Source organism: Meriones unguiculatus, chromosome 3 (genome assembly GCF_030254825.1).
Source record: "Meriones unguiculatus strain TT.TT164.6M chromosome 3, Bangor_MerUng_6.1, whole genome shotgun sequence".
NCBI lineage: Eukaryota > Metazoa > Chordata > Mammalia > Rodentia > Muridae > Meriones > Meriones unguiculatus.
The window spans coordinates 175,453,049-175,475,455 of record NC_083351.1 but is presented as its reverse complement, the minus strand read 5'-3'; the positions used below and the strand labels follow the sequence as shown (position 1 = coordinate 175,475,455).

At 47.9% G+C, this 22,407-nt stretch overlaps 1 protein-coding gene across 5 annotated transcripts in view; it reads right to left on the bottom strand.

The window, feature by feature from the left end:
* Aff1 (ALF transcription elongation factor 1) overlaps positions 1–22,407 on the bottom strand; it is a 160,904-nt gene that overhangs the window by 65,301 nt on the left and 73,196 nt on the right. For all 5 annotated transcript variants that reach the window (XM_021657481.2, XM_021657484.2, XM_060381052.1 and 2 more), the window contains 2 exons: positions 8,278–8,398; positions 7,042–7,908 (listed from right to left, as the gene is read on the bottom strand). In XM_021657481.2, the coding sequence (XP_021513156.1) occupies positions 7,042–7,908; positions 8,278–8,398 (988 nt within the window). The remainder of the gene's footprint in view (positions 1–7,041; positions 7,909–8,277; positions 8,399–22,407) is intronic.

Below are 22,407 nucleotides of genomic sequence, written 5' to 3'. Positions count from 1 at the left end.
TCAGCTGGGAGGGAACAAGAGAGCAGTGGTGACAGCAGAACAGGAGGGAAATGGCTCACCCTGAGGGGGCTGCTGGAGAAAGGGCTCCTCCCTGCCTGAAGGAGCAAACTGGAGAATGGGCCTGAAGGGCCAGGCACCACAGGAGAAAAGCAGGCGATGGAGAACGGAGAACTCTTATCCGCATGGCTTCCAGCGCAGACAGGTAAGTAGATTGCAGGGCTGGAGCACGTGTGTAAAGTCCTCACTAGGACCTGAACTGAGCTTTAACCATCCTCTCAGCATCTTAATTGCCTTTAACAGCCTTAATGGCATTACTACATCAGGTGCCAGCGTGATGGCCAGGATGAATTAAAAAAAGACTCAGGAAGCCTTAAATGTCACACAAACCATCAGCACGCCACAGACAAGCTTTGTGACAGTGCGCGGGCACTGGCTGGGAATCACTAAGTCCTTAGGGACTCAGATCTGCAGCGTGAAAAATGGGGTTCCCGCCGAAAAATGGGGTTCCCGCCGAGCCATGCCACAGGTGGCTGTGACCATGGAAGAGGGAGAGAAAGACAAACGAGCAAGTAAAATCTTTCTGACTGCCTGTTTTTATGAGGTGGGGTATTTAACCAGAAACTGCGAAGCCATGCGATGCTATTGTGGGGGGCGGGGAGGAGAGAGGAGAGGGCCATGCCTGGAGATCAGGCAGAGGGAGGGGAACACACACAGGAGCCCTGACCCTGGGGATAACTGGACTTTTTGGCACGTTTGTTTGGGCCAGGTCCCGTCTCTAACTGGAGATTCCCCACCCCCCACCCCCGGTGGAGAGACCACAGAAATTGTACAAATCTAACACACACACTGCAAAGTAGCTCTTAAAGACTGGCAGTGCCAAAATGGTCTGGGCTTTGTAATCATTTTCAATCATTTAAAACTCAAATGGGAGAGGGGACTGGAGACCTGGCTCACTGGTTGAGAGCACAGGTGTTCTTTCAGACTTAGTTTCCAAACTGTAACTCCAGTCGCAGGAAGATCTGACGCCCTCTTCTGGCCTCCCAAGGGCACGCATGCGCGCAAAACATCCCTACACATTAAAAAAAAACTTTGTTTCAATCTTAAAAATTAAAACTGGCAGCTGGGCAGTGGTAGTGGCACTCGCCTTTAATCCCAGTGCTCAGAGGTAGAGGCAGGCGGATCTGTGTTTTCAGCCTGGTCTACACACCAAGGAGTTCCAGGACAGCTAAGATTACACAGAGAAATCATATCTGGAAAAACCAAAACAAAGAAACAATCAAACAAGCTGGGGGCATGGGATATAGCCTAGGGCCCTGGGTTCAACCTCAAGCACTGAAATTTTAAAATAAGTAAAATCTGGAAAAGAGCCGTATCCACCTGGAACGCCCTAAAAGGAGGGTTCGTGGTTCCTTTGACCTCATCCTGCTCAGATTTCTAAAATCTATTTTAAAAACATAAGACAGAAATATGCTCAGCCTTCCCGCCTCACCAGCATGACAAGCTCCTTCCTCTTCTTAATACCACTTGAAATTGCACCTTCTTTTTCTTTTATCTTTACATTCATCTACCTGAGGGATGCCATTAGAGGGTAACTGGCTCAAGCTGCTTCTTTCCATCCTAAGTGTGAGTTTCTGGAGAGTAGGGGCGGTGGGGATTAGACTAGGAGAGAGATTGCTCCTACACCTTGAAGTCTCTGCCATTCAATGCGTCTTTGAAACTCAGGACTATGCCCCCTCCCCTGGGCGTCTCCTCAGGAGTAGGCAGGAGATGAGGCTTGGTGGCTGGGCTGTGGTGCTCCTGGCACGGAAGCTCTGCTGCTAGCAACTGACTGTATGTAAACTTGTCTTCTTGGGTCGGTGTCACGGTGATGTGACAGTTTCCTCTGATCCCTGCCAGGCTTTTATGCCAGCGGCAGCTGCAATGCCAACTGCCTGGCGGCCCTGTGGTTGTGGCACTTGCCAGTGAACAGGATGATGGTGCTTGGGGGGCTGGGCAGATGGAAGGCTCAGGGTGACCCACATGAGGCAGAATGAGGATTCGTGGAGAGTTCATCTGTGTACCTCTCTGAAGATTATGGGTGTTGGGTAAAGACCTGCAAACCACGTCGAGTGAGAACTAGAAATGAGTGCCCTAGAACTCTCTGCAGGCTGCTGAAGTCCTGGACCTGCAAATCTAAATATAGAAGCTTAAAAATAGTGACAAGCGCCCCACAGACATTATGAGCAGGAGCTGCTGAGACAGCCCAGGGCCACAAGCTACTTTGTTTTGCTACTGTGTTTTCAGGGGGGTTGTTTTTTTTTAAGCCAGTATTTACAAGCTAGAGAATTTGAGATCAGGTAGAAAATGAGACTTTCTGAGCCCCAGAAATGTCCTGGTATAGTGCAAAACACAAGTCTCCGACTGCAGGTTATGGAGCAAGGGAAGGTTCTGAAACATATTTTACGCTCTCACAGAACGTTAAGTAATACAGGGAAAAAAATATTTTTTAAAAAGCTCTAAAATTGCTGGAAAATGAGCTAGTAAAGAGAACAGACCTGCGTGTGGAAGCCCAAGAGGAGAGCACAAACCTGAAACTGCAAGATTGGTTGGGGCGGCAGCAGTCGGAACGTTTTTTCACTTTCTGTTCCTTCTCGAAACTGCCAGAAGTACATTTGGTACCAGGATAGGAAATTCCTGTTCCTCCTTGCTGTGCTCACACACTTCAGACGTTTGTGGAGGGGTATCAGGCCCCACCCCTCTCCCTGGAGAAGCGACTATGCCAAAACAGGAGTCTCCCCTGCCTGGCGGGCTGCACTCCCACATCATTTAACTCTGCCCTGTGTTGGCTCTGTGTCGCTGTGGGACATTCAGTCCACAGGGACAGAAAAACAGATACAGCAGATGAATTAATGGTTTTGGTTTGAGCTGTTTGGACAGGATGAGCAAATCTTAGGAGATATTAAAGCAGAGAGAGTCCTGGATCTCATAACAAACTTATTTTTTGGCCTTGAATTTCTCTCTCGCTGTTGCCAAGAGGTACATTGTTTCACAAAAAAAAAAAAAAAAAAAATCATTATTTTTCCAAGTTTAAATCTGCTGCTTGTTCATATTCCTCAAGAACTCCATAATCAGCTATTTTTACACTGATTTTGTTATTTTTAGTTGTTGAAATCATTAGGCTGACAAAAGCCCCTCCCCCACCAGAGGTTGGGGCTCCAAACCAGTGTTTTCCTCCTGAACTCCAGCTCCTATTTAAGCATGGCCTACTTTCCGCCTGCACTTCCCCATTAGCCCCATGGTAATTTGTCAAGCTCAGTCTAATCTCCTTAATCCCTCTGGCTGAAGGATTTTGAGGTTTAATGTTTTAATCTAGGGGCCTCAGTATTTAAGTAATTAGAGGTCATATTTCTAGCTCGCTCCTTTAGGTAAATTACCTTAGTTTGCTTTTGAGTTCTAATTTATAAATAACAGAATTCTAAGAATTCACAGTGCTCAAGAAGCTTTGGACTGAGTGTACAAATTAAGGAGAGTGCCTCTAGCCTTCATTCTTAAGAGCCTCAAGCCCGTGGATGGTGATGGAGCTGACTTTCTGTTTACTTTTCCTTTAATTATCCGTATGTACAGGCTACAGTGTGGTAACTCAAAACACCTGCAGTAGATGTCAGCATTATCCAGTCAGGAGTTAAGCGTTTCCATCTCCTTACATACTTCAAAATGTTGAACTGAAATGTAGCAAGTGCGTGTGTTAGTGCGTGTATTTGTGAAAAGGGTGACATTTCAATACATGTTTACAATGTGCACTAGCCGAACGTGGTAATTCACATTTGCATCTCTATTACATCACGTTTGGAGGCCGTGAACAGAATCAGCGTTTAAAGTCCTCTACTTAGAGCCAACACTGGCTGCTACCTTTTACAAGTATTTTGTTTGTTGCTTTGTGGAATGCTGCTATACTTAGAATTCCTTAAGTCATTTCCAACATTTTTTTCATGCCTGTGAACTTAGGAGCTTTCGGAAAGAATTATTTCTCTATCAGTTAATCTGGACATTCTTCTTACAAAATGTTTAAAAGATCTTTCCTGTCAGGAACAATTTAGTGACAGAAGGATTCAGTCTTTCATTCCACATTTCAGCTTTTTCTGTCAGCACACATTGAAAATCCAGAGAAAACAGCCAAACCCAAAATGGTATAAAAAAATTATTGTCCTAAACAAGGTAACCTCATCCCTTAGCATGTGTGCCCTGTAGTGGGGGCTCCTGGTACTTTGTGGGTACTGACTCATGTAAGCTCACAGATCCCACGCAGGAGGCCTTGGCACCAGAGCCTTACAGAGGCTAAAAGACCCTTTGGGCAGACTCCCCGGGCCTCTTCTGCTGTGGGAGTCCACACAGATTCATGTGTAGCCTCTGGCAGAGTTCTGTCACTGGGCACAGCACCTTAATTGCGTTGTTTCCACATCAGAGAGCTGCTCTTACCAGGCAGGCCTGGCGCAGAGACCTGCCTGCCTCTCTGCCTCCCTGCTGGGATCAAAGGTGAGCACCCTCACAGCAGGCCCCATGCTCTTTCTTCCCAGAGTTGAATACTGAAGCTCTCTGGGTATTAGTGAAAGTAATTTCCTAACTAAAGATTTTAGGAGAAATTAAAGGAGAGAACTTGAGTAGCTGTGTCTAGCATCTGCTCGGGGAGAAAGGGGCAGGGGCAGAGCAGTGCAGGACCAAACCTTACTGCTGAAATTCATTACTCACTTACTGAGGGATTTACAAAAGAAGACCTAACTAATAAAACTGTCTTTTTTGTTTTGTTTAGTTTTAAGATTTATTTTTTATTTCTATAGTGTTCTGCCTGCGTGTGTGCCTCCCCACCAGAAGAGGGCACCAGAGCTCACTACAGATGGTTGTGAGCCACCATTTGGTTGCTGAGAATTGAACTCAGGACCTTTGGAAGAACAGCCAGTGCTCTTAACCGCTGAGCCAGCCATACCGTGCAGTCACTTTACTCATCTGTGAAGACCCAAGAAGGTGCTTTTGACCACCTCCTGAGACACTGCATCCACAAGATGGGTGGGGCAGGTTAAACTGAGATGTGAACTCAGCCTTAAGATGAGATGGCTCAGAGGACAGAGGAGCCTGCTGCCAAGCCTAGCAGACAACCTGACTTCAGTCCGGAACCCACACTGTGGAGGGGGAGAACCAACTCCAGCCAGTGGAAAAGAGTTTGAGGTGCAGCACAGAGCCTGCAGCACGCTCAGTTTTACCCTCAGACTGGTTCTCCCTCGGCCCAGAAACAGATGCTAGTTTCTGAAGGTTCTATAATGCTCTCACTGTTTGGGAGCTGACTAAAACTCAAACATGTTTCTTCAAAACCAAAAGCTGGTGCCTAAAGTGGCACACTTTTCTGAGTTGTCCCAAGGCACCACTTAGATTTTCTGGCTAAGGGCCCACAATTCCTTCTTTTTTTTTAAAAAAAAAAAAAAAAAAAAAAAAGCCTATAGGCCCTGGCTGACCTGAAACTACAAAGACCCAGAGCAATCCACCTGCCTCTGCCTGGGATGGAAGGTGTGAGCTCACACTGTCTGGCTTCCTCTCCCCCTTTTCCAGGGTTACACGCTGGGTTTGAGAAGACAGGGTCTGGACCCCAGGGTGGGCACAGCTGCTCCCTGGTAATCCCAGCACACTGCAGTGTGCCAGAGGCAGATGGGAGATCACAGGAGCAGCCTGGTGGAAATGAAGACAGAGCTTGGTGAGAGGCCCTGCTCTATTTGAAAGGCGGGCAGGATTGAGAGAGGCATGGGCAAACTGTTCCTGGAGCCAGAAACCACGACTGCCTTCTGATTTTCACCAACTAAAACAAATAAACTAAAGATGGGAGAGGAGTGAGAAAAACAAAAAAAAACACTAAAACCTACAAACCTTTTCAGGAAATCCAATCAATAAAAGTAATTAGATGGGGGCTGGAGAGATGGCCCAGGAGTTGAGCAGTGCCTGCTCTTCCAGGACCCGGATTCAATTCCCAGCACCCACATGACAGCTTGCAACCACCTGTAACTCCAGTTGCAGGGTATCTGACACCCTCACAGATGCGTGCAGGCAAAACACCAACACATATCAAATAAAAAATAAATTATTGAAAAGACAGACAGACATGGGATGTCAACCTCGGGCTTGCACAGGCACCTTCACCACACACACACACACACACACACACGCACACACGCACACACGCACACACGCACACACTGGAATGCACACAGTCTACATATATCCCATACACAAATAAATACACCACTAAAATAGTGTTACTTTCAGACATTACATAAAACTGGGTGACTCAAAGGTCTCTGAGCAATGGATACGCAAATCAGAATGTCAAGACAACAGAAGGGACCAAACCACAGCCTTCTACAGAAACAGGTGAGATTAGGTTCACGTCACCCGAGCACACACTCAGGGCAGCTACCTTGAAGGCTGAAGTGAGGGGGCCTCAGAAGAATTGCTGTCTACCCGGTAGAAAAGGGCGAGAGCCCTCCCCCACCCCACCCCACCCCTGCCCCCGCCCCCGCCAAACATTGTGAGTGTGATACATACATACACCTGTATTACCAACCTTCTTAATCAGCCTGTGTATATGTCATCCATACCTATAGTCTGTAAAATGTTATTTGTATGTTATACTTTCTTTAAAAAAAAAAAAATGAAGGAAAAACATTTCTTCTACTCCTGTGACAATGGCAGCCTTGTGCGTGTGATAAGAACTGGGGTTCATGTACTATCACTGATACCTGAAACTGGTACTAAGTTCTCTAAAATTAAGGTTAAGGGCTGGAGAGTCGGCACAGAGGTCCGGGAGAACTGGCTGCTTTTCTAGAAGGCTTGGGCTCAGTTCTCAACAGCTACAGTTACAACCATGTGTGAGTCTGCTTTTAGGGAATCTGATGCCCTCTTCTGGCCTCCTCAGGTACCAGGCATGCAGGTAGTGGGTACACATACACACAAAACACCCAAGCACATTAAAAAAAAAAAAAAAAAAAAAAAAAAAAAGAGGCAAGAATTCCTGACACTCACCTCCACCGACTGCGAGGGCATCCTTAGTCTGGCCAGCTTGGCTTTGGCAGGCACTTTAAGGTCTGGTTTCTCAAAACTTTGCTGACCATAGTCCTCCAGTGGCGGCTTCAGCTCAGGGGACTCGGTGGGAGCCTGATCCTGACCGTCCATGGGTCGGACATACGCTGTGGGCTTCTGCTGCATTGCAACACTTTTTGAGGGGAGGGGAGGGGGTGGAAATGTCTGACAAGGTGGTTGGGGGGCCACTCCGAGGCTGGAGACTGCCACCAAACTGTCGTGAGGAGTCTCTTTATCCTGGCCCTTCACCACCAGGTCCTTGGAAGACGCGGCTGCACAGTAGCTTTTACTGCTGGTGCCAGCGCTGTGAGCCTTGCTGGCTCCTTGCAGCCTGGAATGTACAGGTGACAAAGGGGTCACCGGGGATGGCAAAGAGACTGAGGGCGAGAGCTTCCTCTCCGGGGCCGAGTCTCCGTCAGCTCTGCGGTCACCCGTTCTGGAACAGTGGCCCTGGCTGAGGCGATCCTGAGGCAGATGTGGGCCGTCGGGCGTACCGTAGCTTTTGGCATGGAGGCTTGGCACTGGTTCCATCCTTGGCGGTGCCATCTTTGGACTGTGGCTAATGTTGCTGACGGAAAGCGACCCAGGGGCGGAAGTGTGGGTAGGCTGGTGGTAGACGTGTGTGCGGAAGGAGCTGGGTGTCACGCTGCTGCCTCTGTCGTGGAAGGAAGGGTACCTCGGCTTCCCTGGCCTGTCTTCGGAGCCACCCAGGCGCGGGGGGCAGGACTTGGTGCTCAGGAACTCCTTCATCTCCTCGTAGTCGCCTAGCATGTTCTGGATCCGGCTCGACAGCTCATCGCCTTTTGCAGTCTACAAAACAGAAAGGCAGCAGACTTGAACACGGCGGGAACAAATCTAGGCGGAGGAATGAATGGCTAATCAATTATGCAATATCATTGAGGAGGGACCCTCTCCAGCCAATGTGTGATGCAGTGTTAACTCGCTTCCCCACGGAGGAGCCTGCCGTGTTTCTAATTACAGGAGACTAAGGAAACCACACACTTTGGCAATTCTGACTAACAGTGTTCAAAGGGTTTTTCAGACTTTGTTTTCAAAAACAACCCCTGGGAGAAGTTGTTTTCTCGGCTGTGACCCCTGGCTGACCTCGGCGCCATGGAGTAACGTTATCGTTAGGCTTAGAGCTGTGACTGGCCAGGCGGCCTCGAGCACTGGACGCACCTTGTAGGGCTCTGCGAACAGCGGGGCCTTCTCCGGGAACAGCACTTTCTCCTGGGGAGCTTCTTGGGTGCGTCTTTCCTTCTCTCTGATTCGAAGCAGGTTTCTATCTTCATTGTACAGGCTTTTCCAGATGCCACAAAGGAAAAAATATATATATATTAATATAAAGTGTCCAAGTTTTGTTGAGTGCAGAGTGTGGAAGGAGGCAAGAAAAAGTAGTGACAGCATGTAACTAAAGAACGTAGAGCCGGGACTGCAGAGGCGGCTCGCTTCGCGAGGCTCACACCTGCGTCTAATACCTCTCCTGGCCTCCGTGGGTACCTGTGGGTTATGCGAGCATACTCTTACCCACAAACCCACCCACCAAGTACAGACAAATCACACTCTCTCTCTCTCTCTCTCACACACACACTTCAAAATAGAAAAGGATGAAGGAGAAAGAGACAGTGGGAAGGAGCACTGGTAATCCCATTTAGCTTCATTCTCAGCCTGCTCCGCCCAGTGTATCTCAGCATATAGACCCAGAAGGACGGCTTTCACTTATTTTAAATGTCAAGGACGATCAGTCCAATTAGATGTCGGTTCTACACACCAAGGGTGCCACACAATCAAATCTGAAGCACATAAAATGTGCCACACCAGAGACAAATTCTCAAAGGAAGCCAATTTCAGCCACACCTAAGGCCCACTGTCGGCAACATGCCTGCTCCCTGTGGACACTCCTGGGTGAGCCACATTTTAGAGTGGAACAGTAGAAAGACTTTGCTGACCCACTTCTGGAGAACTGCTAAGACAGGATCTATCCAGATCTCAGACACCTCAGATGCCTTCTCCATTGCCCTCTGCTGTTCTTCATGCTTCCGCTTCCTCTTCCTCTGACGGGAGCCTGCAGGTCTCCTTGACTCAGTTTACTCCTAATTCAGCCTTCCTATCAAAGGACAGGCGGGGCCTAGGGCCCTGATTCGTGTGTCATTGTCTGCAACTCAATTCGCAATCATCTGATGGTTCCTTGTGCTTGCTTTGGCAATAGAATTCCCTCATACTCTGGTTGGGATGCCACAGCTGTCCTGCAGGCCTGTCAAGGGTGCTCCACTTGGCCACCCCTCATTGCCCAAGCATACCCTGTGAGAGCCAGGCCCTTCTAATCCCACTCAGATCTCCTCCTTCTGAGAGACAGCCATTCCTCCAGGACTGCCCTACTGAACAACTCTGTAAACCAGCCATCCTCAGCCATACCAGACCAGAGCCTGCTCTAACCCCGGAAGTTGCTGCTTTCACTCCTATCACAAATCTCTCACCTCTCTCTCCCACCATCACCAACTTTCAGTTTCCGATAGATTCAATGAATGAAATCTTCCCTATTTAAAGATGTCCCTCCCTCAAAACACATCATTTTCCTTACTTCCTTCAGCCTGTCCCCTTGACTATGAGTTCCATCAGAACAGAACCTCCCAGCTTCAATGTCTTGGTACCAAAATGTGATACTTTGCATGGAAGGTTGTTGTTTTTTGTTTTGTTTTAATTTTTCAAGACCAGGTTTCTCTGTGTAGCCGTGGCTGTCCTGGACTCACTCTGTAGACCAGCTGGCCTGGAACACAGAGCTCCGCCTGCCTCTGCCTCCCTGAGTGCTGGATCACAGGCGTGCCTGCAGCACTGCTCCCGGCTTCTCTGCACAGAAGTTAATAAAATATTTTTGTATTAACGCACAGTCATTATGCTTGCAGTACTTATTTTTAAATAAACTTCCTTTGGAAATTTTTTCTTAGGTTTAATGCTGGAAGAAATACGCAAAAGTAATTTAAGAAAACAAGTCAACTTAAAATTTTCCTATTTCTTTTAAACTGGGGAAAAGGAACAAACTATCAGATAGAAGTTGATAGGACTGCTCGAGAATTTTCTACTTAGTTTTAAGTGTGGTAGCTCACATCTGTAATCCTACTCAGAGGCTCAAACTCAGGAGTTTGAGGCTAGCCTGGGCTACATAGTCACTTCCAGGCCAGCCTGGACTAGGGTGAGACCCTGTCTCAAAAATAAAAATTTAGAAACAGTAATCATATGCATTGTATCAAGCGTTACTGAGCAGCAAGTTCTCGGCATCTCAACACTACCTGGTACCCCAGCTCTGGCCTTGGTGAGCTGTGCACACACGTGATGCACATAAATCCAGGCAGCCTCATGCACATAGAATAAAAATAATACAAGAGTCTTTTTTAAAAAACAAACTTCATCTGGGAGTGGTGGCGCACATCATGGATCCTGGGATCAGGAGGCAGAGGCAAATAGGAGTTCTGTGAGTTCAAGGCCAGCCTGGTCTACAAAGCAAAAGCAGCAAGGGCTACACAGCAAAACCCTGTCTCGAAAAACAAGCAAGCAAGCAGGCAATGAAAGATTAAAATTTTTTAAAAGCCTTCAAAAATGACAGATATCATGAACTCATAGCTGCAAAGGCCATTTTATGCTAGTTGACACACTCAAAGAAGATAAACTAAAATATAAATAAGAAACTAAAATATAAGCTGGGCTGTAATCCCAGCACTTGGGGAGGTAGAGGCAGGTGAACCTCTGTGAAGTTGAGGCTAGCCTGGTCTACAAATCCAGTCCAGGAGAGCCAGGTTTACACAGAGAAGCTTTGTCTTGAAGAAAAAACAAAACAAAATAAAATACACTAAGATTCTTTTCTTGTAAGAACAGGGATTGCCAGGCAGTGTTACAAGGCATGTGCTTTTAATCCTAGCACTTGGGAGACAGAAGCAGGTGGATCTCTGTGAGTTCAAGGCCAGCCTGGTCTACAAAGGAAGTCCAGGACAGTCAGGACTATACAGAGAAACCCTGTGTCCAAACACAACAACAAAAACCAGGGATCTTTCACAGGAAAGGGAATTGGGGTAGTGGATGGAGTGAGGCGTCCGGACCAGGTTTCACTAAGTAGCCCTGACTTTCCTGGAACTCTATATATAGAGTGTCTGACCTTGAACTCACAGAGATACACCTGCCTTTGTCCCAAGTGCTGGTATTAAAAGTGTGTGTCACCAAGCCCAAACAATTCAGCCTTCTCTGCCTAGAGCAGCTCGGACTTGACACTCAGTAATTCCTGTCCACTGCTGAGTGGTTCTGCTTTCTCCTTCTGGTTCAAATAGCCACGTGCCATTAGCATGCAACCAGGAAAGCACACAGGAGCACATGTCAGCACAAAACTTTGGGCCAGTTTGGTAGGGGTATGGGACCAACCTCTGAGCAACTTGAACCCCTCCTAAGCTCTTCCTCCCACGTGGCTAAACCAGACTGTAGCCAGAACAGCCAGGCAGTGGGCACATGGCCCGAACTCAACACACAGAGTTCTGCCCACCGTCCAGAAGTCCCTGCCTGTCCCAGCAAGACAGTCTGGGCTGAAAACAGAGGTGTGATGGAAGCACTGCCACCAACAGGCTGCCAATCACTCTTTTCATTTCCACATCAATTCCTCACGCAATTATCACTGAGCAAAGTTACACTGTGTACATAACAGCATGCCTCAGCCCAACTCAGCATCAAGTAATCAGGTAGGTCCCACCGTTCTCTGAGTTTTCAGCCTGAACTAATGACAACTACTGTAGAGATAACCTTGAAAGCCTAACAAAGTCATTTTAAAGAAGAACTATAACTCTACCTAAAACTAGAGAGCTTCCCACAGAAAAGAACAGGATTAAGTTCCGGACTCTGGTTAATTAGTTAGAAGGGCAGGCAGCCGTGCTGGTGCACACCATTAATCCCAGCACGTAGGAGGCAGAGGCAAGTGGATCTCTGAGTTCCAGGGCAGCCAGGGCTACGTGGAGAGACCCCCGCACCAGAAAAATGAAAAATAATTAGAAGCGCATACCGAAATTTTACTGGCAAACATATGTACCACTGGGCCAGTCTCATTTGAGGCTGTTGCTAACTGAAATACTTAAAAGCTATGAGGGGACAGCATCCTGGCTGGGCCCAAGTGCAGACTGGGGACTCACTGAGGATGTCTGTAGTCTCTCTCGCCAGGAGTCAAGGAACCAGTTCACAGAGGCGCTCAGGCCAGGCTGGGAACCCATTCCGGGCACTTGCCAACCATGCTGGGCAGGCTCTGGTCTGCTCCAGTCTTCCACTGAAGTGTTCTTTCTGGAAATATTTTCTTAGCCCTTCTGCAATGAGGGGCAAGGTGAAATGGCACCGTCTTCGGCATGAGTGGAGAGGACCCTTTAGGGCACGCTCGGGGAGAGAGTGTGCAGTGTGGGAGGCACACACACAACTGCAGTGTGCACACAGCTTTGTACAGACTTCACTCCTTCCCACCTCTATGTGAGTTCCAGGGATTAAGCACTTTCACTGCCAGCAAGCAGTATCCTTTCTTACCGTAACTCTAGCCACTGGTAGTGTTTGTCCCTGCGCACACACATGGGATCATGGCTGGATTGGCACAAGTAATGACAAAGGACTACTCTATGGCGATGTTTCTCTCCTTTGGCCTCTATGTGGTAATCGAACTCAGGCTGCCAAGCTTACTCGGCAGAACCAGTCCACAGCACCAGCCCGGAAGAACTTTTTTCTTTTTTTTTTTTTATTTATTTATTATGTATACAGTGTTCTACCTGCATGTCAGAAGAAGGCACCAGATTATAGATGGTTGGGAGCCACCGTGTGGGTGCTGGGAATTGAACTCAGGACCTTTGGAAGAGCAGTCAGTGCTGAGCCATCTCTCCAGCCCCCTGGAAGAACTTTTAAATGAGGGGATTTTGGGGAAGCAGCAAAGGTCTCAGGAATTCTCACTATAATTACTGTTGAATAATTACAAGTTAACTAGGCTTTAATTAAAGGCAACCACCTCCCCCAGGAGAAGCTGACATTTAAAAGCACCAGGCAGGAGGATGGCCACAGCACTCTGCAATACCCCAGCCTCTGTGAGCACTGGGGCAGATCACAGGGCCCCAGTCTGCAGGACAGAGGACGTGCCTGCCCTGTGAAGAGTGAATCTGAGGAGCGCTGAGAACATCAGTGCTCCGGCCGGCCCTACCTTGCTGGCCCTCAGCCTGCAGTGTCCTGCGCATGTCACCTTGCTCTCCTATTTAGTTTTCAATAAAACCCGTCAATGCAGATTTTTTTTTAAAGACCCATTTCCAAGGGGGGGGCGGAGGACAAAGCTCAAAGACTGACTTTCTTATGAAGCCCTGGAAATCCAAGCCTGGCAAGGAAGCTTATGTTCTCAGTTGCTAGCAGAGCTGTTGGGATCTGTTACATAGGGTGGTGCCGACCGAGAAGGTGTGCTAACTCATAATCCCTCTTAAGTCCTTCGTTTCAAGGAGGTAGACGTCAACCGAGGTATTATTCCTGCCAGCAGAGCAACCTCAAAGCCACAAACTGCATGACTGGTTCAACCTAGACTTACAGGAAGCTGATTACAGAGGGATATACGGGGGACAGGTGCTCAGTTTGTAAACACTGAGTGACCATTTTCTTTAGAAGCTACTGTTAAATTTTTACAAACTCGGGATCCCTTAGTAACCTCTGGACTCATAAGTCGTTTCTTCTATACTGAAGGACTCACACATGAATTTATTTCATGGACAGGCAATACAAATAACCCTTTACCTAAGTTCCCAAGCCCTGTTCCTGGGCCTCCACGCCACTCCACTCTTTCTGTCACAGAAACAAACACGAAGCCTCGAAGGGGTTGGAGTGACTGCATAAAAAAACAAAGACAAGCACGAGGGTGGAAGTGTTCCATACAGCCCCACCTGCAGAGGCGGATCCCTGCACAAACCCAGGGTTTCCTCCTGGAGACAGCTCTCGGTAGCCACAGCCTAGCATGGCTACAATACTCTGCCTCCTGGGAGTTCAGCAGAACATACCGGTCCTTGCTGTGCCCAGAAACCACAGGGAAGTCTGGGATCCATGTTCCCACTGGCCGTAAAGGGCAAGGAAGCTACCTGTGCAGTGGTACTGATTGAGAAAGAGGGACACAGAAGGCTTCTGTGACAAGCCCCTCCCCCCCCCAAGTCACAGCCTAGACAGGAAGCCAATGAAGAGAACTCTTAAACACTGTGACAGCGATGCTGGAGTGTAGCTTTGCACAGTTGATAGCTTCAGGCAGGGGTGCAGGTGGGGAAGGACTCAGTTTTCTTTGCCAGGCTGGCCACCCGGAGTTTGACCATGCTCTGATGAGTATACTGGCAACACAAACTGGACTTGTTTTTGCTTGTTTTTCTTTCATGTTGAAGGTGGGGGGTGGATGTGAGATAATGGGAGGAGATTGTGCTCTGGTCCAGGGTTCACTGTGTGAGGGTCCCCAAGTGACTGATAATTTTTTTATTAAATTAAATTTATTTGTTTGTTTGTTGTTTCAAGACAGGGTTTCTCTGTGTAGCCTTGGCTGTCCTGGACTCTTTTTGTAGACCAGGCTGGCCTCGAACTCAAAGTAATCATCCTGTCTCTGCCTCCCTGAGTGCTGAGACTATAGGTGTGTGCCACCGTGCCCAGCTTGATCAATAAAAAAATTATGGAAAAAAAAATCGTCCATTCCCAAAGAGAAGGGGGGGGAGGGGAGAAGGAATACATCAAGCCACCCTTGCACTAAACTCCTAACAAATCTAAGCTAGAAGATGAAGGAAGCTAGCTTGTCTGCAGGCCTCACAGTGCCAATGTCCTGTGAGAGCACTCACGCGTGAAGATCCCACACTGCAGAAGAAAAACAAGCCAGCTGAGGCGGACTCTAACCCAGATGTCCTCATTGGCAGAACCTGTACTCTAACTCAGTTGGAAAAAAAAAAATCTGAATAGAGCTTTGGAAACTGAAAACATGCAGGGTGTGCTGGAGAGGTGGCAAAAATCCTGAGAAATTTAGCTCAGGATTTAGCTCCCCACACCCTCAGTACAGTGGTTGAGCCAACCCCATGCTGGGCCTGTCATGGCACATTTACTCAAAGGCTTCTCCTTGGGGGATGGAATGTGTCGCAGGGGAGTTAAAGTACTGAGAAAACCCAACTCTGCAAGCATGGGGGGTGGGGTGGGGGTTCCCCTTCTCTTTCCTTAGCACAAAAAACGGAAATAGCAGAGGGAGTGAGGAAAGAGCCGCACAAAGGCCCAAGCGGGACTGGAGACTGGGCAGCATGCTGGCTCCAGGATCATCTAGCTGAAGAGGCTTCTTCCAGGCCACAGCTCACAGGCTTGCCACCAAACTAGGTTAGTCAAGCAGGACTGCCGAGTGCCATTCACGCTGCCATGGCAACCCAGGGCACACAGTGCTGCCTGTGAACAGCTGACTAGCCATTCATCACCCCTGAGTGCTCACTCCACGTCTGCCTTTCTCTTCAAGATGTCACCAGCTCCCTCGAGAATTAATGTTCCAAGTCTTCATTCTCTCTTCAAGATGTCACCAGCTCCCTCCAGAATTAATGTTGGAAGTTTGAATTCCTCTTTGGAGAGTAGAGGTTGTTATCTTCTGCCATACATTTCTGTCGTAGCCAGGGAAGGAGGAGGAAATGGCCTAACTGGAATCAGGCTTACTATTTTAGAAGCTCTATGCTGCTCTGCTTTGAGCATACAAATGGAAGCAATTTATAAGACTCACGACTTCCAGCCACCTTGGCGTATAAAACAGGGATGAATATTTGTGTCACAAGGGGATAGAGACAAAGGAACAGGACCTGTGGGTTCTACCACGTGACATCCGAACACTGGGAACAGTCCTGCTGAGCTTACACTTATCTTTTGCCCTTTGTCTCCACTCTTAACACCCAATAGCTTGGAAACTTTACACATTGGTCTTATAAGAAATGTCAACACATTTTAAAGGTACATTAGTTTGCCATTAAACTGTTTTTCTCTAAATGTTGTTTAAACACAAGAAAGCTGCATATTGTGAAGACAAAATAAGTGTTGCTTCCAAATATAAAGACTAGTGCCCACCTCATTTCATGTGTGTGAAAAGAATGTGCAACAGGCTCTCTCATAAAAAAAAAAAATCACTCAGCTAAATCTTCCAAGGTTTTTACTCTTAATAACCCTCTCGTTACCTAAAACAGGACAGAAAAGAGGTGGGGAAGAATAGAAAAATCCTGAATCAAGGGGGGGCTGTCCTCAAACACAGTCTTACAACCCAAATTGATATTTAAAAAAAGAAGAAGAAGAACATGCAGTGCAATGACTATAGTTATCCTATCACTTATTTTCCTGGGGCAGAACCCAAGACTCTCCCAGCTACCCAATTCTGGTTGTCACAGATGGCTCGGCTTCGTTGTGATGTATTATCCCCGGTTCACGAAATTTAAATCAGTCTTGAAAATACTGCTCACATAACCTCTTGCCCACTCACTCTCCTCTGAGGGTAATACATGATAGGGAAATTCAGATTCTTGTTACACATCATAAAGTTTCTTTTACGACTCGGAGGAGCTTTGCATACCTTAAGTGCATGCTGCAAGTTTTAAAGTTATAAAGTTGAATGAAAGTCATACCAATTCTAATGAGGCGGCATGTCCATTTACCTTCCAAAAGAACCCACCAGTTGTTTCTGCACAGGTCCTAATGCTCCCTGGAACACAACCCATGATACAAGATGGCTGACTGCTAATGTGGTTCCCAGCTTTGTGCCACATCTTTGCATCAGATGTGTGGGCACATCTTTGCTGCTGTCACTCGGGAGGCAGAGGCAGGCTGGCCTGGTCTGCAGAGCAAGATCCAGAACAACCAGGGCTACCTATAGAGACCCAGTCTCAAAAGTAAATTTAAAATAAAGTTTTGTTGCAACATTCTTAAAAAAAAAAAAAATTACTCATATACTATTTCTATTTCGACAGACAGACAGACAGACAGACACACACACACACACACACACACACGGGGCAAAATTAATCTTGAGGAAAGAATATTATTGTTATTTTGCAAGCTCCAAACACTGGGCTCAGCCCCTGATTGCTACTGAACAGTTTTAGCTCCGTGTGTCTGAAGAAGCCAAAGCGCATTGCCTACAGTAAACCAGAGACCACCACCCAAAGTCCAGGTGCCAGGGCTGGTGTCTGTAACCCCCTTGCTTCTCCTCAGAATACGTGTGGGCATACTGAGGTGACGTTTTTAATCTGTAAGTAGGAAAGCAATTACCTGCCTTTTTATTATGATGCTTTAAGTGTGGGGCGGGGGGAAGTGTGGACAGGAAAGCAGCACCCAGCAGGGGCCAAGAGGAGAAGAAAAGGTGGGAGAGCCAATACACAGATCAAGTGTCTGCCTTCCAAAAACCAGTGAAAGTGAAAAAACAGGGCTGCAGCAACGGCCCAGCAGTTAGAAGCACCAAACACTGGCTTAACCAGCTAGAACCCTAGTTCCAAGGAACCTGACACCTCCAGCCCCCCTAGACACAGGGCACACACACAGAACTCATACAAGCATGGAGCCAAAGCCACTCTACACAGCAAAAACAATCTCAAGTCAAAACAAAATAAACCAAAAAAGCAAATACTGAGCTAGAGAGATGGCTCGCTGAACATCCAATGCCCTTTGTTGGTTGGTTGGTGGTTTTTCGAGACAGTTTCTCTATGTAGCCCTGGCTGTTCTGGACTCACGCTGTAGACCAGGCTGGCCTCAAACTCACAGAGCTCCGCCTGCCTCTGCCTCCCAAAGGGCTGGGATTACACGTGTGCACCACCTAGCCCAGCTTCCAACGATCTTGCGGAGGACCAGGTTTGGTTCCCAGCAACCACATAGTGCCTCTCGTTCGAGGAAGCCTTGACCTCTGTGGGTACCAGGCATACACACATGTGGGCAAGACACTCATGCACAATAGAGTAAAAATAAATAAATCTCCAAAGTAACAACAGTAATGGCTGGGCAAGGCTTCCATGCAAATAAGAACGGCTACAGCACACTAGGAAAAAGTGATAGCTTGCCACCTCAAGTTTTGGCGATCACAGAAAATCCTTTCTCTGCAAAGGGCTCCCTCATCACAGGGCTCTGCCTGCTAACAATCCGTGAGATGACATCATCTGACCTGGGCACTGTGGCGCACACCACCGACCGCAGCACTTGGGAGGCAGAGGCAGGAGGATTTCTGAGTTCCAGGCCAGGCCAGGGCTACGTAGTAAGGCTGTCATTAAGAAGAAATCTGTCACTGGGCCAAGTGACCTGCTTCTCCGCCCCTGACCACTCACTCCCCCTCAAAATGACAGTGCTCACTCCGGCAGACGGTGCCGCTGGTGCTGGCCAGGCACAACCGGAGCCCTGGCCTCAGATGACTGCGCCGTTCTTCTCACTGATCAACTGCCCTCGAAGGGCAGTATCACACAAGTTAGAAGACGCCGAGGCTGACTGAAGCTGGCCTCCTTACAGTCCCAAACTGAAAGAGTCCTCTCTGGGGTCACAACTAAGAAAGAATGCAGACAAGCGACCTTAAAGCCCTAGTATTTTTAAACACCTAGAGCACTGAGTCTGCCAATTCTCATCCGGTGAGGCAGGCTAATAGACGACGCTTGAGTGCCGAACCCGATGTTCAGGCGAGGCACTGTGTGTACTTCCTCGCTTGGATGTGGAGACGGCCAGCTGCTCCCCTGGGCTACCCACCTCCGCAGCGCTGCCTCCCAGACCTTTGAAACTCCTAAATCTGAACTCGCTCTCTCTCTCTCTCACACACACACACACACACACACACACACACACACGCACACATACACACGCCCTGAGGCCCCAGGCTCCTATAGGACTGCAGCTGCGAACATGACCTCCTGCAGGGACCTGGGCACCCAGTCTCCTGGCATCACCTCTCCAAGCAAGGCTTCAAAGCTGGGAGGCAGGAGAGGCCAGCTCTGAGCTGCTCCTCGGGTACCCCTCATTACCAGGCTACATCTGCTCTCTGTGTTGACAGCTGCCTGAACTAGACAGACTCGAGATGTGCCTAGGGTTGTCTTGTTATCCTAAGAGCTCTCTGAGGACACAGACCCCTCCTGAGGGTGCTCCTAGCACAGTGCTAGCAGAGTGCCACTTAACCCATCCTTTCTGACGGGAGTGATTGCAGTCAGACATCACTCAAACCACTCAGAATTCTGCGGAATTCTGACACTCTGTAAGACTGTGAGTCACTGTCTGATACCTAAAATGGATCTTGCCAGCAGATTGTTGGGCCCATGAAGTGACTCAAACCTAGGACGCTGACATCACCCCTTCCCAGAAGTGCCAGAGAGCAGCTGAAGAGCACTGTGTGCTCTGGGAGGGAGCTGCCGGTTTACTGGGCTTGCTCATCATAAACTGTAGTGTACACGGGGGGGGGGGGGGGGAGATACTCCGACTCGGGATAATTGTTACATGTTATTTAGCAGTAGAAAGAGGGCTCTGCATTTAACGGCACTTGCTGTCCAGCCTCAACACCCAAGTTTGATTGATCCTCAGAGACTCTCGTATGTTAGAGGGAGGACAGACCTCCATATGGTACTGAGGCATGTGTGTGCACCTACAAACATACATGATAGCTGGAGAGATAGGCAGGCAGGCAGGCAGGCAGAGAGAGAAAGAAATAATTCTGAAATTATGTCTAGGACTAAAACTTCAATGACAAGAAATGCCACCCAAAAAGTCAATACAGGGGAATAAGACAGAAGACATAAAATGATGTGAGAAATTAGATAGGAGCAATGGAGTTCCGCCCATTGCCAGGTGCCCTCTGACTTCACTTGTGTGGTCAAAGTCACTTGGGTGGCTGGAAGTTACAGGCAGCAAGTCTTACCCAGGGCTACAGAGGAAGGGACAAACGGCCTCCTGAGGAGGTTATTCGTGGTGTGCCTTCCATCTAGACTGGGCCACACTGTCCCCACCACTCACATCAGGATACTGCTCAACATTCTGAGCGTGCCTGTAAGGGCCCATTCCCAGCACATTCACCTTAATTGCCACCTCTTAGACCCAGCCTCCTCCAAAAGCCACAATGGCCTTTTCAGGCCTGAAACAAGTCCAGCCGTGCCCTGTCTGGACGCCCTGTGCCTGGAACCCGCTCTCTTCTCACCCATATCTCCCGTCCTAGATCTGCACATGGCTCTCCTCACAGCAGAGGCTCTGCCTAGCCCTTCACCTCGCTTCATCTCTTCCAATTACTATCTAAAATTAGCGTGCCTGCTACCTTATCTACTAGCGATCCTGTAACACTCAGGCCAGCACTGATGTCTACATGGACACTGGGCTATGTGACTGCCGCTCTCCCCTCTGCGCTCAGCTGTAAATGGGTTTGCTTTCACTAAAAGCAAACAGAACGCATGTACTTCGAAAGGGTGCATTTTCAAAAAATAATCTTGTAAAACAGGCAATGGCAGACATGATTCTCTAAATGTTTAGTATATGAATAAGTATTCAAGTGCCAGCCAAACAGGACTAGAGAAAAACAAATGCATTCCCAAATTCATCTTAGAGATCATGATCTCATGGGCAAACAGGTGAACATTTTTTTTTTCGGAAGAAATTATTCAGAAGCAAGTACATGCTGCTGTTGTTGTAAAACTAATTCTATAGACTATTAAAAAATTAAACAGGCTAAATATTAAGGGATGAGTATTTTTTTGAGACAGGGTCTCTGTATAAAGTCTTGCCTAGCCTCGAACTCCTTATGTGTATGAAGTTCCAGGCTGGCCTCGGACTAGGATAGTCTCTCTGCCTCTGGAATGCTGGGATTAAAGGTGTGTGACACTATGTCAGGCCTAACTATTTTTAAAAGCTATTTCTCACCTAATAATTAATTCCAGAGAATTACAAACATACACCAAGCTGAAGAGGCCCTTCCTGCACAACACTTGGAACACACAGGAGTTGCCAATTCAAAGGAAGAGTCCCTCCCAAAAAATGAACTTCCAACACACATTCCAGAAAACCAATTGCACCACATCCAGTGAGGAGAAGTGTTTGACCTGAAGCCAGCGTGCCAGCAGAGCTTCAGCCAGGACAAAGGCTCAGCACTGAGCCCGGCTACCCAGCAGCAGAAAGCAACAGGAAAGAAGGAAAAGCCATGTCCGTGCACTGATAACAGTGAGGGAACAATGGGGTACCAAGGAAACTGGCCTGGGGCTCGTGGATAAAATGTGAAGAAACACTGCATCTTTATCAGCGTGCAGAGACCCATCAAAACATTTTTTTCAATCACTGAATAAACATCAGCTGCAGCCACAATACTGATAGGGTGTTATCCTAGTCTGCTCACAGAACCCCATCATGGAAGGACAAGGGAATGCAAGGGTCCTGCACCCCCCAAACAGCACAAGCTCTCGTAGAAACCAGGGTCAACTCGACAGAGCTAAATGCTGCTGTCTGCTGTGGGTACAAAGGTACTAAAAAGAGAAACTTGTTATTTTAATCAGGCTCTGGCCAAACGCAGGGGCACAGCACAGGGCGCTTGATCTTATTTGCATGCTATACAAAGCAGAGCAGAGAACAAATTATCCTGAGATGTTTTCCAGGGATCATCAGCGATTCTTTTCTCTGCGCCCTGGCTTACATTTACCTCTCCCTCCGGTAATCTAATTACCCACGCCACACTTGCTTTCAGAGAAAGTTTGCCGCTGTGAAAGCTAGAGGTGGTCTCTGTCCCACCTTGGTCACCTCGAGGAGGAAGGACGGGGACCAGGGACACTGTTAGGGAGAAGGCTGGAAACATGGACTCGTGCTTCGCATGGCCACAGCGACAATTGCATGTTTCTAAATATTCTTGTTTCATCACAGGCCCAGATCACCCCCTACCACCCACTGTAATTGGCATCTCCTTAACAAAGCTAAGCAGTGAGTTACTGTTTTTCTGGAGCCGTCTCCCTTCATTTACCCTCTGCTATGTGGTGGTGTGGGCTTCACACAGCTTGCTAGGATTCCTTGGGCTGGATTTTGGCCCAAGCATTCACATTTTCATGCAGAATATATTATCCTTTCCCAAGTACAACCAATGGGCCATTCGCTTGCACAAAACAAGGGGTGTTCATTAATCTCAACGAAGCATCCTACCTTTGTCACTAAGAAATTAAAATCTGAAAGCTCATGACTAGAGAACAGGTGCATCGAGGCTCCTTAAGGGGAGACTTAAGCCTCTGATGGTGTGTTAACAGCCACGCTTCATCTCTGTCAGAAAAACAGAGGCTTATACATGTCAGACATGAGCAACACGCAAACAGGTAA